General features: G+C 37.7%; 1 protein-coding gene across 2 annotated transcripts in view; it reads right to left on the bottom strand.

Moving 5' to 3' along the window:
- The window catches only part of RSU1 (Ras suppressor protein 1), a 121,820-nt gene that overhangs the window by 76,286 nt on the left and 26,530 nt on the right, over window positions 1-19,004 (bottom strand). For both annotated transcript variants that reach the window (XM_074897980.1, XM_074897982.1), the window contains exons 4-7: window positions 15,139-15,259; window positions 11,385-11,503; window positions 9,776-9,858; window positions 9,391-9,505 (exon numbers count right to left, since the gene is read on the bottom strand). In XM_074897980.1, the coding sequence (XP_074754081.1) occupies window positions 9,391-9,505; window positions 9,776-9,858; window positions 11,385-11,503; window positions 15,139-15,259 (438 nt within the window). The remainder of the gene's footprint in view (window positions 1-9,390; window positions 9,506-9,775; window positions 9,859-11,384; window positions 11,504-15,138; window positions 15,260-19,004) is intronic.

Genomic DNA, 19,004 nt, shown 5'->3' with positions numbered 1-19,004 from the left:
TATAAGCCCCTCATCTTCTTGTGATGTATGATATACAGAGTGTGTCACAGTTACCCAATGTATGTATACTTGAAGTATAGTAAGGTATAACTAATGTACATAGGCATTACCTCAATACAAACAAAAGAAAACAGAATGAACACAAACCTGACTTGTCCTTTCCACTTGAACACCCCTTGGCAACACTTTAAATACTTTCAAAAATTAAAAGGTGAAATAAAGTAATTAAACAACTCTGACATTTGAGAACTGAACATTGGCATTCAGCATAAGAAACATGATCCTAGTTGTAAAATGCCAGATCAACGCTTCTTTGTAATGGTTTAAATTCATCCCTAGTGGAGCTTCATTAAAATCAATGGAAATAATTTTTAGCCTGTATACTGTTGAGTTTCACATCTGCGTCCCATTGATACTGACTCACCTTCCAGCCTACACTGTACAGCACTGACCTCAAGGAAAGTCCTCAGGCTATAACACAACCCTTTTAGTGATTCCTCTTAAGACTGCAATTTAAACGTTCTTTCCCTTTATAACACAAAGGCCTTATGCTCTCACTGTTGTACCTAAGGACAGGAGGAATGAAATTAGTTTTATTTCTTTATTTAGATACAAATACCCCTGAATCCTGTTTTATTAAATGCTAAGTAAGGGATCAATTGACTACAATAAATTTAAACTTAGGTTATATGTAAAAATATGTCTGTCCTGGCTTGTTACAGATTTTCTTTACACTACAGGGCTTATAATTTTTATTACTTTTGTGGCAGGTGCTTTGTCTCCACATAGAGAGAGATTGGTTTAAGCACAGGGGTGGAAGAAATATCATGACTATTATGTCATTAAAATTATACCAAAGCAATTAATTGTGAATGGTGTCTTAAAATCTATGTAAAAGAATTAAAATACACACTGTTTTCTATGCCACAAAGTGTTATTAAAAGCAAATTATTTTTACACTAATCTTAAACACATATAAGCTGTTCATCGGTAACTTGTATCATTCCCATAAATAAGATCACCTCTGCTTTGAAGACCTCTACCATTTTCAAAGTATTAGTAACAGGAGAGAGTAGAGTTAAATGGTAGTTATAAAGGACCAGTAAGACAACAGAGAGCAAAGACTTCTTGTACGTAAGTGAAATGTGACTCAATCTTTTTGGAACCAGCAGAAATATTCATAGAAATATTCAGTATGATAAACAAATCTACAGCTCCATAGCATATGTTGAAAATATACATTTGCTTACTGATGAGTTTCTATGCACTGGAAGAAAACAACTAGTAAATCTAAACCTAGACTGAAGCGCCTCCAAAAGATCTATCCCAGCAACTCTACATTCTTGTACTGGAGAAGGTCTAACAGTATCACTTGGAGTCACCAGTATTCCAGTGAACCCCGAAATAGCATTTGTGGTGGTTGTACAGAACAGGGGAAAAGGTTTAAGTCGAAAATAAGAAGTAGTCAGACTCAGTACATACAAATAAACCAAACAGATATTCCAGTGTGTCTTCCTTATGACTGCTTTCTTGACCACACAGACCGGAACACTTGCAGCCTCACACGTGAGAGTAAGATAGGAAGTCCCAGGGTAAGTGAAAGTTGAACATGCAATCTGAAATCCAAACACTGAAACCTAAGCCCATCTTCGGTTTTACAATCATTTTCAGGGACAGAAAACAGGAGTGCAGACATTGTAACATCACACATTATTCTAACAACTTAGATGTAAATGAGAATTTCTAGTAATGAGCTCAGAGATTAGACCCCCAACTGGAATGTTCACTTGAATACATCTAACAGTAGATCTCAGCCATTTCAGCAAGAGTTAAATAAATACATTTCAAACAGAAAAACATGTAGTCTGAAAAGCATCAGGAGATGGGAGACTCTGCCAGTGCTGTCTTGTTCAAATGGTTTATCACTGTTAAAATGCATTCTTTATTTCAGTCCTGAACTGAGCTGCCTTAATTTTCAAACACTGCTGCTTCTTCTGCCCAGTTACAAGGGAGAAAGATGACCTGTGCCTTCTTCTCATGGAGTTAGTGAGGTTTGGCAGCTAAGTCTCCTCTCACTCTTCCCTCCGATAGGTTAAAGACTCTGCTTATTATGTGTGAGACCAGAATACCTGCTCTGTTTGCTTCAGCTCTTAGCAAAAGGACTACAGCTGTAATAAAGTAAAAGCTGACTAACTAAATCTTGACTTCTTTAACCTTGATGTAAAGGTGAAGTGATACAGGGCAAATTGGTATTGCCTCAGCTACCGCCATTACAGTTCTACGGGAAGAGAATTTTACTCTCCAGCACTGTCCCACCTCAACCTTTCATAGAATAGAGTTTAAAACAAAGTTAATTTAATCCATATTTATATGATATTCCAGCATCATAGCAAAGGTCAGACAGAATCATTATACCAAAGTGTAATGGGGAGTCTGGCACAAGGAGAATTCCACTCCAGAATGTGTCAGGACTGAAGATGAAGCCTGAAAAAGACAACAGAATGAATGAAATGCTGAACTTCTCCCTTAAAACCACATTTCAGGTATTAAATACAGGCAGAATACAGACCTAACCTGATTGGGCAAACTCGCATTTCCACATTCTGGTGACAGGAGGACCAATTAACTCTCTAGGAACAAGAGAAGAGCCCTAGCAAATTCTACCGTCACTCCACACAACAAATCTGACCTTAGCAGCACAAGTAGCAGAAAGAGTAAATAATTTTAACATTCACAGATGAAAGCCACAAAACCAGGAATTTAATGCAGCACACAAGGCACTCCTAGCCAAACAACATTCTGCTAATGGCTTGTACTTCCACATGACAAATCATGCTCTTTCAACAGCCAAATTCCACCACACACAGCCTTCAGATACCAAGGCAACCAGCCCAGATGATGCTGTGGTGTAGGTAGCTAAGGGGAATGGCAGAAGAAACAGCAAGAAACTACTTAAAAATGTTTCCTCTATTCTTTCTAAAATTATTGCAAATTACTTATGATTTAATTTCTCCCTCATTCCTAATATAAGAGAGACCATTTACTAGAAGATCTGCAAGTATTGCAAGTTTCACAGATTTCTTTCTTTGAAAGGTAACACATTGTGCTAGAAATACAATTTCCTTCACTGCTCTGTCTAACAAATGTCCAGCACTGACCAGGATCTTGAGGGGCAAAACAACAGTCACTGCTAAGTGTTCCCAGTGAAGAAACCCAAGAAACACACTGTGAGGCAGACAGGTTTTGGAACAAAGGGAATTAATGTGATGTCAAAGTAGTTTAACATCAAAGATGTTTTAATGGCACAGGAAGTATTACAGGCTTAAGAGGATCAGCATCCCAATTTATTTGAAATATATTGCACATTTTTTAAAACCTCAGAAACTCCCCTGGGATTCTCAATTACAGGGGAATTCAACAGAGTATTCTGTCTTTGAAGGGTCCCCATCAGACCAAAATCTAGTTAATTTAAAAATATGAGTTCAGAAAGGATTCACTGTATTGCTTTTGCCCCGCACCTTTAAAACTTCTATTCAAACACAGGTTGCCAAGTACTCAGGAGAGCAAAACCGCTTTTAAGTACCATGAAACACATAAAATGAACCAAATTTAACAACAAGTATAACATTTGCTCAGATTGGCTCTAATTACAGTACTTTTACCTACCACAGCTCCAACAGAACAGATGAAATATTTGCTGACAGAAACATCATTATTATGCTGATGGTACTTATAATCATAGTACAGTCAACATTAGGAAAGCCTACACACACACTGGAGTCATCTGAGAAGCGACAGTAGGACTTGCATATTTTAAGAACTAATGTAAGATCAAATCTGAATCCTGGGAAGTTTGGCGAGAATTATACCAGTGTAAGGAAATGAATGCCTGTGGTGTAAATCTGAATGATGGGCTGTAGAAAACATCTTTCTGTGTGTAATGAAACTGCAGAGTTGTCATCTCTTCCCATATACCTTAACTCCCATCAAGTGCTCTGTGAAATCAGCCTGGTTTCTAAATATATAAAAAGTGGTGGGGTTTGGTGGTGGTGGCTTTTGGTTTGTTTTTTTTTTTTTAGCTTAAAATAAGCCTAAAATGAGAAACACAATTAGAATATTCACAAATTTTCAGAGATTATTTTCTTACATAAAAGATCTGTCCGTGAACTATCTTGTTATGTACATTTTCCTATTATTCCTTAACTAATAACTGGTACATCAGTAGTCCTATAAAACAAGTTATTTCATTTATCCACTGGGAAGTTTAGTAAAGGTCCTCAGTTTTTTACACCACCTTTGCCTTTGTTCCAAAAGTAGAAACAGGTAATTTTTAAAAAAAGTATAAGGTATCGATTAGTTGTTCCAGTGGTGTCCAAAGAGTCCCAGGATCTTCAGGCTTCCAACAATCACCAGACCTATACTTGCAGGTTTGAGTGATGTCTGCGAGCAGCTGGTGCCTGCAAGTTGAGGCCTGTAACAATTAGTAGTAAGAGAAGCATTCCATTATACCTTAAATAGTAAGAAATTTTTTTACTGAACAATGTTTAGCTTTGTACTTAACAAGGCCTGAGTGATTAAAATGTACAGAGAAAATATCCTAATCTTGAGAATATATACATCCTGGAAGAAATGCTCAAACAAGGCAGATGAAAAGATTGGCTGGACAAGTGAGCTGGGAAACACCCAAGGAGAACAACCTTTTGTCCTCAAAAGACGTTGCGATCATAAAAGGGAAAAAGGAGTAGTGGGCTAACTCCCCAAATGACCACCGACAACCAAGACCCCCGCACACGCATAGTGTAGTTTTGCAATGCCAGCATTATGTGAATGTAATAGATAGGCAGAAAGGTGGAGAGTTCCTGGAAAATGGATGAATATTAATGTATTTAAGGTATATAAAGAATGAACTTTTGTTTTAGTTTTTGTTTAGCACATTAGGTGGAATGATCCCCCGTGCATCCAGCGCTGCAATAAAGAATGCCTGCTTTCTAGAACTCCAAAACAAGTCTTAGAGTAAATTCCTCTGCCGGCTTTTACAGTAACATGAGCAGCACTGTGTTGTAACACAGGTAGAGTGCAGTGACAGTTTATACTGAAATAAGAAAAGTTAGGCATTTGCGTCTAGTATATTTAGAAAAGAAATACCTTTTGTGAAATAAGTGATTCCTATGTTTGCACATGCCTCTTATAATTACCTAAGTACACTGCTATTTCGATTTAATATTAACTTGAACAAACAACTCCAGCAACTACTTTGTGTAATGTAGTACTCACATTTTCTAGAGTAATTTCAAATGCCTAAATTTTAAAATGTCTTCCTGTGATGGAAATATTGAGATTTTTTGGCAGAATTCCTTGAACTTTCTATTTAAAGCCAATCATTTATCCACAGAAGATAATTTAGCTGTTCAAAACTAAAAAATGATGAAAGAATTACTTAGCCATTCTGACACAGAGATTTAATTTACAAAATGCTTCACCCTCCTTAAAAAGGAACCTGACTTCTTACCCCATCAAGTGGTGTTTCTTCCTTTTTTAAAGAGCTTGAATTTTCTACTTTTCAAGTATGTATCTAACTTCAGTTTAGATAGTTTCCTCAGGTAAAGTGAGAGACTATTTGATAAACTAGAACAGTACTGAACAGTATACTTAAAAGCCACTGATGCCAACACAGAGTTTTGGAAAAAGAGGAAGGCAATTCCAAATGCATCCCTAGAAATCACTGTTCTTCCCAAATGCATACATATGAGCTAACTGTGTACGTGTGCGCAGACATGCGTGTTGGCAGCAGGGTAACCAACACAGTCAACATTAGAACCCGGGTTTTAAAAATAATGACATTTGTTTTCACATAAAACCCACAAACCTACAGATAAGCTAGTTACATTCTCTGGGTGGCTATTTACATTCAGCTATAACTTTGTGAATATTCTGCACCATATACTACTCTTACGCTCCTGACTCCGCTAAGAAAATCTTTGTGAGTCACATATGGGTCCACGCAGATGACCAGACAATGAACTTAAAACACCATCATTGATCTTACTAATTGCATCTGCCACTGTATGTAGTTCTTGTTTCTACTCAGCTTTCTTTCCAAACACCATTCCAATTGTTAAATAGTCAGAATACACACAGTGACAGATTTAGTGCTTCCTTGGCAATTTATATAACTGACTGCAACTCTGTTGTTGAAGTGAATCATGATTTATTTGTCTCGCAATGCAGCACATAACCTTTTAAATGCTAAGGAAAAAAATGCCAGCGCTTCTTTAAAGTTTATATATGACTGCCCACCACCATTCCTCATGATCGGGTTTTTGAGAGACAAAATGATAAAAACAAGCTGCAAATTCCACCCACCTACTCCCAGCCATTTCCTGCATTCATCACGTATTCATACAATACGTACTGTATTTACAGACAAGCACACTCACCCAGAGCACCAGTGCACTCTTCTAGACCACTCTTTTCCTGCTGGGCAAGAATATTTTTTTTAAATTAGCGATAAGTATTCTCTGCTAAACTAAGCAGAGAATAATATTGATCTCCCTCAGCCCTCTTACTGGCACGTGTCATGCTCAACCATGTCAGGTGAAATTAAGAGCAGGCTGCAGGGTTTTATTTATTGGTATCTCTCATCATTCCAAAATTGTGATCCCGGTGTCTGTCTATGGCCTTTTCTCATGCCCTACTCTCCACACCTTCTTCTGCATTTATTTCCACTACTGTTAAAAAACAGTTTAATGTACTCCTCCCCTTCTCCTCATTCAAATACACTGGTTTATTCTGGTGTTTATACTGTGCCCACCTCCCTGGTAAATGAGTGTCTAATGACTCCTTGCTGTCCACCAGTGCCTGAACTAAGCCAGTCAAAAGCCTTCAGCATCTTTAATTATGAAAGTGATAATGAAAGGAGATAGGTTGTTTGCTTTAAATGGAACAGCAGTACCTCCAATTAATGCAAATAGGACTGTTTCATTGAAAAGCTATTTATACAACATGCACAGCACGAAGTATTTGGATAGTTCTCCTTACATTATAATTCAATTTTAAAAATTTAGCAGGTAGAACTCAGCAGATAAAATTGTTTTTTCCTCAGATGGCAACTATGGAATTAGCAGTCCATTCATTAGTGTGTAACACTCACATACCACCTTTCATTGGCAGACTTCAAAACTTTCTGCAAAGGTGTCCTTCTCTCAATTGCCCTAGTTTGTTGAAGGGAAAACAGGGTTGCAGAGATGAAATGAGTTTTTCTAATCATTCAACAGATTTATGCTTGCCTGTGGCCTGCTCCTACCCGATCACAAACAAGTCGCCACAACCGCTGCCTGGTGCTCCATTTACTTCCACTCCCTAATGTTTGCCTAGATGTTTAATAGACAAGCAAAACCATTGCTTCGTGCAGTAAATATGCTTGCAAGTTGCACAAGTTACAAATCTAGACTTCAGTGTAATGTTCTCTGTAAATATAACCCAAAATCTAGGCTATTTTAAATATCTGACATGGTTCTAGCACTACACATGGCACAGACTGCAATAGAAATTATGCCAGATGATCATGAATGAGGATCTTGGGTGAGGCCGCAAAATGAAACATTGGTAATTTAATACATGAAGAGAAAAGCATAGTTTATAGAATAGCATTTGAGGAATAAATGGTGACAAGCATTTAAACTGTGTCAATACACCTCATCTTGATCAGGTGGGGCAAAATTACAAGTCCTTTTCCTACCAGAAGGTGGTATTGTTCTACAACGCACACAAATGTTCACTAAAAGGAGAAATGCTTCCTTTGGTCATCCTGAGGTTTGCAGGTCACTACAAAATAAACATGAAGAATTTTCCTTCATATGTTTCCATTTGGTTTGGCCAATGATGATAAAACCATTTAAAGTGAATCTGCTGTTATGCTTGCAAGGCAGCAGCATGTTTAGAACATTTAATTAGCCACAGAAGGTGGTTAAACTCAATGCAGCATTTAACTTCCACTTTCTGGAAAACACAAGGCTATAATTTATGAAGCTACATAAAAGTACATTTACAGATACTACATACTTCTGAAATGTTATTGCTGTTGAAAGAGACTTTATAAACAAATATGATTTTGATTAAAAGCTGAAGAAAGTATACCTGTGTCAAGGAATAAACATCTGAAATTAAGGAAATGAGAGCAACTTTCATCTACCAGTGGCGAGGAAAAAAAAAAAAAAAAGAAAACTCATCATCATATAGTCTGCTGAATTGATAAAGGCAAAAAAACTGTGGTGGGTGAACAAATAAAAGTCAAAACAAGCATCTTACCCCACCTCACAGAAAAAAAGCAGATATTTTGCTGTATAAAACAAAAAGCATACATTTCAGATTGTCACATTTATGCACACAGCTGCTGCATTCTCTAATGGGTCGAAGCAAGTTCTTACGACAACAAAAAATTCTGCTTTATCCTACTAACTTCAGTCACTATCTTCCTGAGTTTTGGGAACTATTATTTGGAAGATACTAGTAGAAACAAAGAAGCTTCCCTATATAACAGTCCACAATAACAAGAAACAAGGAATAAACCCTACGTAACAGGTGTTTCAAACAGGTAATTGATACACCTTCATTATTCCCAACAAAAACATTTTGTGACAATCTTTAAAAAGGTCTGAAACCAAATGCTGGCTTGAGGCACACAGTCACAACTTCTATTGAAGTTAATGGCCCTCACTCAAAATGGAACACAGCAGTACAAATTCAGCAAAATCCATAGTTAGGTTTTAAAGAAAAATTCTACCTTATAGGTTGAAAGAAGCCACTTATAATCAGATTTAAATGGCCAGTACCACAAATTCAAAGTATGTCAACCACCTCCACTGCTTTAAGTGAAAGAGCTGTCACTTGATTAAGGGAGGCTACTGAAACAGAAAAACAATAAAACCCCCCAAAACTCCGCTAATTTACCTATGTTTTACTCTAGTTGATCAAACTTTCACTTTTACAGGAACAGTCACAAAAAAGCCACTTATACGGCTGTCATTTTTGCTTAATATAAAATGCAGCCAGAAACAGGAGCAGCTTTGCAGATCCAATGATATGTTATTTGAATTTACAAATGCAATTTGTAATGCATTTGATGCCATTTACAAATTATCAGTCAGGTGTACTAATACACAATGAAAATGTAACATGTAAAAAACTAATAAAACCAAACACACATCATCTTCTGGCCCCTCCTGCATATTCAGTAGGAGTGAGAAAGTGAGTATTTCTCAGGGGAAAGTAAATATTTTGTTGTAATCGTTTCCTAGAGTTTAACAGCTGGTTTTGTTTCAGAGGAAACACGTTACATCATCATCATCATTATTATTATTCAAATAAATAAATGATTATCCATAATCTTACCTAGTTCTGGGGGTAGCACAGTAAGACGATTTCCCTGGATATGAAGTTCCTTAAGCTGAGTGAGCTCACCAATTTCTTTAGGCAGTGATATCAGGTCATTGTCTCTAAGACTCAGCTAAGAGTGAATATAAAGTAGTCAGAACAATTTTCGGTTACCATCAAGCAGCCTAAACCAGACCTCTACTCCCTCTGCCCCCACCTTTCTCCTAAACGCTCAATTCTTCCAATTTATTTACAAGTGTCTGCTGGTAAACAAGAAACAGTTCCAGGTGTAGTGGTCTATTCCTGCAAACATACCCTACTACTCCTCAAATTGACTAGATTCTATTCCTACAAGCGTTGCAAAAGGGAATTGATTTTCCAAGAATTTAGATAAATTACTTACTATCTGCAACTTTGTGAGCTTCCCAATATCTGGCGGCAGGATTTCAAAATCGTTGTCACTTAGATAGAGTGCACGCAGGGTGGCTGCAAATTAAATAGCAATATATAAACAGGGTGGCATATAACCCAACCATTTGAGGTCTAATCAATAAAAGGGAGTCAGGTTTGATTAATAATCCTGACTTGGTGAAAAGCCTTTGACATACCCAGGGCTCACAATAATAACAAGCAGGTCAAACTTAGATTTACTGGCTTATTGTATTGTTGGTGTGTTCAGGAAAACATCTATATTCAAAAGGACTGGCACAATTAACAATTTCTACAATAGCAGACTCTGGCAGGTTCTGGTATATAGTCTCAATGCTCAGCTGTCAGAATACAGTCATTACTCTTTATTACCCCTGATTCTTATTTATTGCATCAATTTGCATTCTAAACAAACATTTAAAAAATCATCTGAGTTTTTTGGACAAATGCACATCTATGTTAAGCTCCACAGAAAGCACAGCCTAACACTGGGAAAGAGACCTTAAAAGAGATCAATACAGAAGACTCAAATTGTAAAATTTGTCATTTCCATGCTTAGTCTTTACGAAATTCACAAAAGAAGAGATGACCCAGCACAACCGTGTAGCTTGCTATTATTGAATGAGCATACATGACAGTTCGGAAAAAAAAAACATTAAAACGGAGACTCACAAAGAACTGTTGGGTGCAGCGGGAAGGAAGGTGGTCAGGTCAGCAAAACCTCTCCTCCCCACAAGAGAGGGGATCCCTTTTGTCTTATGCAGTTTACTCCTCCTCCTCTTTTCATTTTATTAAATGTGACAATTTTTAATAATGCTGACTTAAAAATTCCCCTCTGCCAGGTTACAATCATGAAATCTCTCAGAGAGCAGCACTCCTTCCTCTCCCCTCGCTTGTCGCTTTTGCTGCTAAATGCACTGATTCTGAAGCCACTTCAGCACAGTACGCTGAAAAGACCAGTAAGGTAGCAGCATCACCGAAATCCAGAAAGTGCCAGAATTCAAGTTGCTTAGGCAACCATAATGCAGCCTTTTTGCACATATGCATTACAATAACTTTATTTTAACTCTCTGAGTATGTATTTTTAACATGTTCAAAATGTTAGCTTAGCTCTACCGTTCCTGTGCCAAGCTTTGTAACCTTTGCATATTTTTTTAACATACTGGACACTTCAACATCCACATGCTGTTAAATATATTTCAGTAATGAACCATCAGGAACACAATTATTTTTAGAGTCAACACACAACAGTTGCCTTGCAAAACAGTTTACTTTCTGCTGAGTTTTGCAAGTTTCCATGAAGTTTTAAGTTTAACTGAATATGGGATCCAAGGAACTACCACTCAGAAGAAAACTAATATACCATTACTAACCAAGTCTTCCTGTGTCCAGTGGTGTCAGGTGACTGTATATCAGTGATAAATGTTGCTAAGCTATGTAGAAATATTCAAGAGATATTCAAAGAAAAATATAAATATCAGAAAAATTCTGTTGAAGTTTGATCTCCATCAAATAAATTTCAAATGCAGAAAGCAAAACACTATACCATGAAGATGTGCAGAGTTTTTATAAAAGTTTCTTACTCAGATAGAAGAAGTTTCCTGGCAGAGAATTTTCATTTAAGTTGTTGTAAGTCAAGTCAAGAACCTCTAGAGCTGGTAAAGAGCCAAATCCCCTTGGCAAGGTGTTTAACCTGTTCATGCTGTAGGTAAAGAGGGAAAAACAGAACATGACATCAGTATTCACTTCATCTAGTAGGAATAATGCAGGAAATGAGACTTTTGTTTCTAAAAATGTAATCTACACCAAGCTTCCCCTTTGTTTTGAAAAGGGGTTGATGCTACAAGATCCTGAGCAAGCCTTTCACCATGCAGAGTTTTTATCTCTCACTCCCATAAACATGCCCCAAACTTAGGCATTCAAGGGATCGTGCCTGTCACGTCAATCAACAGCCACACCTGAAACATGAAGCACAAGGGAGAAAGGTACCACAGTGCTATGCTCATCTTAAACAGTGTGCCATGGAGAAAGCTGGCTCTTGGTAGATGACCTGTCTTCTAGCTAAACTATAAATTACCCTTTTGCACATCATCTTGACCATTTGCCATTCCACTGTACCACACAGCTCTTTACCATGATACCAAATACAAAGAGGAATACCTCAACTGCACAGTGTTTATGTTAATTGAGAATTGCTGCTCAAACCCCCTAAGAACAGCAGATTTGTGTCACTAGATAACTATTGATGCACATGGACCATGGAAGTAAATAAAATGTCAGTTCTCTGATTGATGAGGCTTAGTCTAAATATAGCTCATTCAGCCAGTCTTAAGAGGGTTTAGGATAGCGGTTCCCACTGGCAAGAGCCAACACATGGGGAAAGCTCACAGAAGGAAAAGGTTCCTCTGATTACCTGGAGCAGACTACAGGTAAAAAGCTACAGAAAACAACAACTCTTCTCTGACCTCAAAGGGCCTGAACAAGGTGATCCACATAACCACTAGTGCTGCTACAATGACAAGGAGAGGCAAGTTGCTGGAGACTATATTCACAGAACCTTACTGTTTGTCTGCAAGCTACAGCTCTGGCTGCTTATTATATGAACAGAAAAGTACAACCAGCTTGTTACTCATACCATCCCTATTGCGTGTACACCAAACATACAGCTTATGTCTATGGATCTTGCTTCGGTTGACACCTAGGCTTAAAAGTGGAACAGAGAAGATAGGCATCTTCAGGAAGAGCACTTACAAGTAACTATTTTGAAGAACTGGATTTTATTATTCTGTGTTGATTGGACTTTCACATGTTATCTCTAAACATATTCTGAATTTGATTCTCCTTCTGATGCAAAAGTAATAAATAGCAACAGCCACAGCTGAAGTCAAGAGATGTAATGTGAATGTATGAAGCATGATGTAACACTAAAAACTATGAAAACTCAAGTCAAAATATTGACAAAGTTGGGTACCCAAAAATAATAAAGACTTTTGGCTCTAGTCTCTAGGGCCTTCCCTCCCCCATGAAATGTTTGTCAAATACTGTGCTATACTATGTGATAAATACTATGAAATGCATCTATAGGACAGTTAATAAGCTCATCGTCTAAAAGTTCTCTAAACACAAGAGCAGCACCTCCACTGTAAGCATGATGGCTACACATCCGCATGAGCAAAGGCAGATGAAGCACATACAACATTACAGACTCTCAGATACTAATCTCACTTTTCCTCTCCCACTTTTGCATAAGCCAGTCCCACCAGAAGAACAACTGGTAGAGATGAGAACTTCTCCCTCCTCATCCCTCATAACAAGTCCTACCAGGGTCATGCACCTTGAATGACTGTTGGAGTCGTACCTATTAAAATGAAGAAAGGCATTCTCCACGATTGCTCCTGCACACTTGTCACTGTTTTAAAAACTGTTCTTTGTATCAAACAGGACTACAGAAAGCAACTCCTTTTTCACTAGTAAAAAGAGTAAGTGGCCCTGACAGCCTTCCCTTTTGTAAGCAAGGAGGAGAGAGAGAGAGAGAGGGAGAGAGAGAGTGTTCTCCCTATTAACAACAGACAGAATGGTATCTATTCTTTGGCATGGAAAAAGAACCAGCTGAAAGTCCCTGCCCAGCACTATTCAGCCCTGCAGAAGTTCAAAACACTGAGTTTGTGCCACAGAAACCATGCCACAGCTGCCTTGCAAATTTCTTTTTTTTTAAAGCTTTCAGTGCAGCAGTACACCTTCCCTACTACACTTTTTCTACCCCACTATTTGATCTTTCTGTACCAAAATCCTCCTCAAAATAATCTGTCTTATTCAAGCTTTCCCTCTCCCCCAGAGGGATGTTTTGATGCCCTGTGTGTACACATGCACTGCAGATGACAAGAGCGTTTCTGGGCTGCCCCCTGGCAAACAACTAGGACAGAACAGTTTCCTCTTTCCTGACGCCAAGATCCTCTGAAGCAGAACTCACTTTGCAGAGCTAAGGCTGGGCTGTACATTCTGTGCCTGGAAGATTATGGATAAATACAGGATTAAGAAGGAAGAGCATTTAATCTACAAGATTTTGGTACATGTGACACAGGAAGGTGGCAACTGTAGTTTCAGATGTGGTTCTAAATGCCTTCTGGTCTCAACCCCAAGTGGACTTTTGCACTATGTTTTTTCCATTAATGAAGACCAGTATTTGAACCACATGAACACTTGTCACTGCTTTAACACATGGAAAGAGCCCAACTTCCTTCTCCCTCCATACACTGCAACACTTCTATGTTCCATTCCAAAAGTATGGATTTAACCCCCAAGATCTACAGAATCCTGATCATGAATTAATATTTGCTCTGAAAAGCAATTCCATGTTCAGATATTAAGGCATGCTAGAGATCTAAATAAAGACCACAGAAGACAGATCATCATGAAAATGTGTATTGGCATTCCAACAGTTCAAGATGCAATTCAATTATCAGCACTTTACAAAAGTATCTAAAGCAGGATATACAGAGCCTAGCCAAAATCATTTGGTGCATAAAATAGTAAAAAGTTGTCAGTTTAAGGTGTTCAGAAGTTTGAATTTCTAAAATACATTCTTTCCATGAGAAACCTATAAATCTAAAGCCTATCCCTACCAGTGCTTCCTAAGTACTTACACTTTAATACGCCCAGCAAGTTTTAAGAAAGTTCTGCGCTTCACATTTATTACCTTAAGAATTCAAGAAAGCCAACTGCAACCATAGTTACTATAAAGTATCACCAACTTGCATAGTATGTGAACACTTAACAGCAATGCCTCTGGCTCAAATTCAGTCAGCACTGGCTCTCTGAATAAAGTGCACACCACATTTAAAGATCGGCTGGTTCTTTTACAGGTTTAATAGAAATTGGCATGTCTTTAATCCCAAATTTGGGACTTTGGAATTAAAATCCTAAATTAACATGGAAAAAACAGCATTTGGTTTCAGTGGTTTTGTTTGGGGTGGGTTTGGTTTTTGCTTTTTTACAAAGCAGAACAGAAACTAGAGCCTGGCTCTTGCACAGCAACCACAGAATTAAGACAGTTACTAGGGAAGTAAAATTCAGTAATTGTTAAGTTTCGCTTCAGTATTAGATGAATGTGAGTTGCTGTTGCCCTTAAATGGTTATTGGTATAGCCAGCCTAAGTGCTTGATCACTTAAGTATCCGATTACCCAGTACACTAGCTAAACTCTCTGAATCCAGAACCGCGAAGTTATAATCACACTTTCAAAAAGAAACTTGAATAGCAAAAAAAAAGAAGTTTCAGGTTCAGTTGCAACATTTGACAGTACATCTATTACAGCAAATTTTTGAATTAAGATACGCACCCAAGATTCAGGTGTTTGAGCTTCTGAAGGCTGCTAATCTGTGTAGGCAGCTCCTCAATCTGGTTGTTGAAAAAGTTGAGCACTTCTATGTTTCTCAGGTCTGCAATGTTTGCTGGCACAGCTGTAGGAAAGTTTTCACAGTGAGTGACCACAACAAGAGCAAGCTACCTAGACTATAGATGCTCTCCTAGCACCTGTCTTTTGCTCTGTACAGAGGCTGACAGTAGAAGAGGCATCTAATAGCTATTGCAATAAAAGACAAGTTTATATCAAAAAAGGCTCCTATTTGGAATCTGTGCTCATCTCTGAGAGCAGTCACTTTGTACTCTTCAGAAAATTACTACCAGTACTGTAGGATATTTTAACTAACAAAGAACACTGCAGAGAGACACAAGGACCACAAATGTTCTCAGGCTAACAAAGAGAGGCAGGCCATCATGTGAGTTCATGTAGCACACAGGTCTCAAAAAAGCAGAACTTAAGAGACTTGAATAATTTCATTACTTGAGTTGAAAAAAAAATGAATAAGTAGTTACACCAAGACAACTGTTTTATTAAGGGTCTTTAACAGCAAACATGAAATAAAAATTCATTTTTACTGATGGCCCATTCTGCTTACTGCTTAAATAATCTAGTATCCAAGCTACTGTCCCTTTAAAATACAGCAAAATTTACAAAAAAAAGCAGTTCAGCTGTAAAAGATTAACTGTTCAGTCAAGCCCATTTTCTGTTACCTCCCATGAGTGAATAACTAACTGATCAATACACTTACATGGCTACATTAGATTACTAACAAATCAATATCTGGTTATTATCTAGAAATATGAAAAATAAAGCAGAACCACAATATGAATATGCCTGTGCAGATGAGGTTAAAAAGCTACTGAGATTTGCATGTCTTCCCCCGTAAACTTAGTGAGATTTAAGCGGACAGCTGAAGTTTACATAAAAAGTTGGCAAATCACCTGCACTGAAGCTTGCACCTGTGTTCAATATTCACCTTGGTTCAGTCTCAACTTTGCATCAGTGTGGAGCATCAGGAACCCACAGAGTGCACATCTAAATAATTAGAAGTTTTTATGAGCCCATGATTTTCTTTTATTTGTTGGCATGAGGCAATCTCAGTCTTAAAATGGAGTCAATAATGTTTACAAAGCAGAACATTATAGTATGTCACATTTACTAGATTATAAGTCTAATTACATTGTGAACAATAACAGGATCCCTAACAAACACTCTAATTACACTACATAAATATTACTGCTGAGGGTCATATTCATTGCAGGAGATTTTTAGCAGACCTTTTTTATAAAGTCATTAAGGCAAATCTGAACATTTAAAAGTCCTTCATTTTCAGTATTTTCCAACTGGTCCATGCCTATCTGTCACTCAATGACAGTAAGAATTATGTGCCTTCAGAAAGTAAAGAGTAATGTACTACTACTGTTGTTTTAAATTATTCCCTAACAGAAGTTAACTGAGGATTTTAATTGACATAATTCAGCTGTTTCCAGCCCCAATATTTCACCAGAACAGTAATTACCAGTATTAAAATGTTTTCCTTTCAGAAATTAGACTTTATAATTTGACTTTGATGAAATGCAATGGACTGGCAAACCGTGTTTCTGCTCTTCTCAGATAGTATGTTTATGTTAGACGAATCAGAAGTACAACTGTTGAAGGTTAAACTTTTATAACACTGTAGCAATATTATGCTTAGGTCAAGAAAGATGTTCTTTGTGTATGTTAAAGCCAAAGGCATCCCTAATGGGAAGAACAAGTAGATACCCTTCTTTGAGCAAGGGCCTCCTGGAGCCATTAGACCTTGACAAGGGTACATTGCCAACCTGGCAAGCAAACTCAAGGTTCATGTATTCTTAGCAGAACTACCCTCAATATAATACTAAATACTACGCCTATAGGTCAAGAAGACCCTTGCCCAGGTGAAGACCCTTCCCCCGAGCACATGTAGTAGTAGAAGTATTGTGTCAGCAGTATTATAATTGTATGTAAATTACTAACCAATGATCAAAGAGAGAATGGACTTTGAAAATTACTAACTCTGCAAGTTCTGTGTATAAATATAGCACAGAAAGTCCCATTGGTGTGCTTGATTTGTGGGAAACCACAGAGCACCAATGCTTGCACAACCCTAAAATAAATAAGTAATGTGTCTCCTGAGTGTGTGATTATTGACCTATTGCACACTGGGAGACAAATCCGCTTTTTGGACAACACTAGCAAATACAGGTTTTAGCTTAGTCAAACCCTAAACAATACAGAGACCAAATACAATTCTCCTGAAGTTACACTGTTGATGCAATTAATAAAAATTTGGTATGAGGTTTTGGCCTTTTTGACAGTGTAAGAGATTACACTCTCCTAGAAAAAACAGTGCAACTTAACATCACAAGTTATGCCAAATGTAATGCAGAGCTCTGTCATGGTAACACTGAAACAAGAGCCTGAAACATTCAGGAGGTCAGACTTACCAAACCTACAGTCAGCTTGGCTGCTTATGTGTCAATTCTGTATTTCAGTTATTCAAGTTAAACACCATCATGAGATGACAAAGAAATTAAGAAGCTGTTATCCAAGACACTGAAATTTCTCAAAGCCAACTAAATAAGTACATCTTACACAAGGACAATACTATCACTACAGAGGTAGGAAGCCCATGAAATTTTTTGATCTTGCTGTGAGGCCAGACTACAGAGACAATTTGTTAGTGCTACCCTCATGCAAGCAAAGCCAGCAATACCTGACATGAGTTTCAGTTGAATCAGTGTTGGTTAATAGGTGCCTTACATTTAGTCAGTCCTATGCAAAGCAGATTGTTACCAAATGACCTCTTGAATCATGGAGTAGCAGCAAAGCTGTTCTGCATCTGTGAATATACCACAAGATGGGGACAAGCACCCTCTAAGCAGCCTGACAGAGTCCAAACAATAAACAACATCAAAGCAAAAAGCAGGACCCAGTTACTAAGCTATGTTGAACTAGTGACACTGATTTAGTGGATGCGTCCTTTCAAACACCTGTCCAAACCAGCTTGTTTCCTTCCTTAAATTTGTATCTCACTTCTGACTTAAGCTAGGAAACTGTGGAGAAAGGCAGCATAATTTCAAGGAAAACGATGAACAGTCATCTTAATTTAAAAAAACCAAACACACAAAACAATCCAAAACCACCCATGAAACTACCCAGAAAAAGATGACACAAGACAATGGCTTCCAGAGATTTCCTTATGAGGATTACACTTGCACTGAAGATCACAGCATAAAAGACAACCCTAGTTTCAATGGGCTACTACACAGTTAAAGAGGCTCAAATTCTACCTGCTTCTCCTACTTGCAAACACGGGGCTAAACCTCAACTTCCACTGGCTAGTTTATCAGAGGTTTTAAATTTTGTTTTTCTTTTGACAGGGCACACTTATTCCATGTAAGTGTTCCCAGTGAACAATAGGAGCTGTGTTCTTGCACACTGTCCGCTAAGATTCTGCTATATCTGTGCAATTCCCACATACCGTATTTCATGTTGTGAATCATACTTAGGATACTTTATATCATTATTCTCTTCAAGCCATACTAAGAGCTCGATGGGTAAGCAGGCTGAGATGAAAAAAAAAGGCTAAAAATTCAGCAAAGGATTTGGATTAAGTACTTTGTGTCTCACCCTGTTAAAACAAAATAAAAAGCCTCAATCCACAACTGTATTTTTTGGTTTGGATAGAGGGGTTGGAGGTATTTCGTGAGAAGGAAAAACAGAGTAGGTCAAGACCAGGCTTCTGATAGGTGAGAGGACTTTTTCCTGTAACAGCTTATCTTCTGGTTCAAAAATTCAGGTTAATTTGTTGTATGAAC

The sequence above is a fragment of the Athene noctua genome, chromosome 2, assembly GCF_965140245.1.
Source record: "Athene noctua chromosome 2, bAthNoc1.hap1.1, whole genome shotgun sequence".
NCBI lineage: Eukaryota > Metazoa > Chordata > Aves > Strigiformes > Strigidae > Athene > Athene noctua.
The sequence above is the reverse complement of the archived record's forward strand: the minus strand, read 5'-3'. Positions and strand labels throughout refer to the sequence as shown.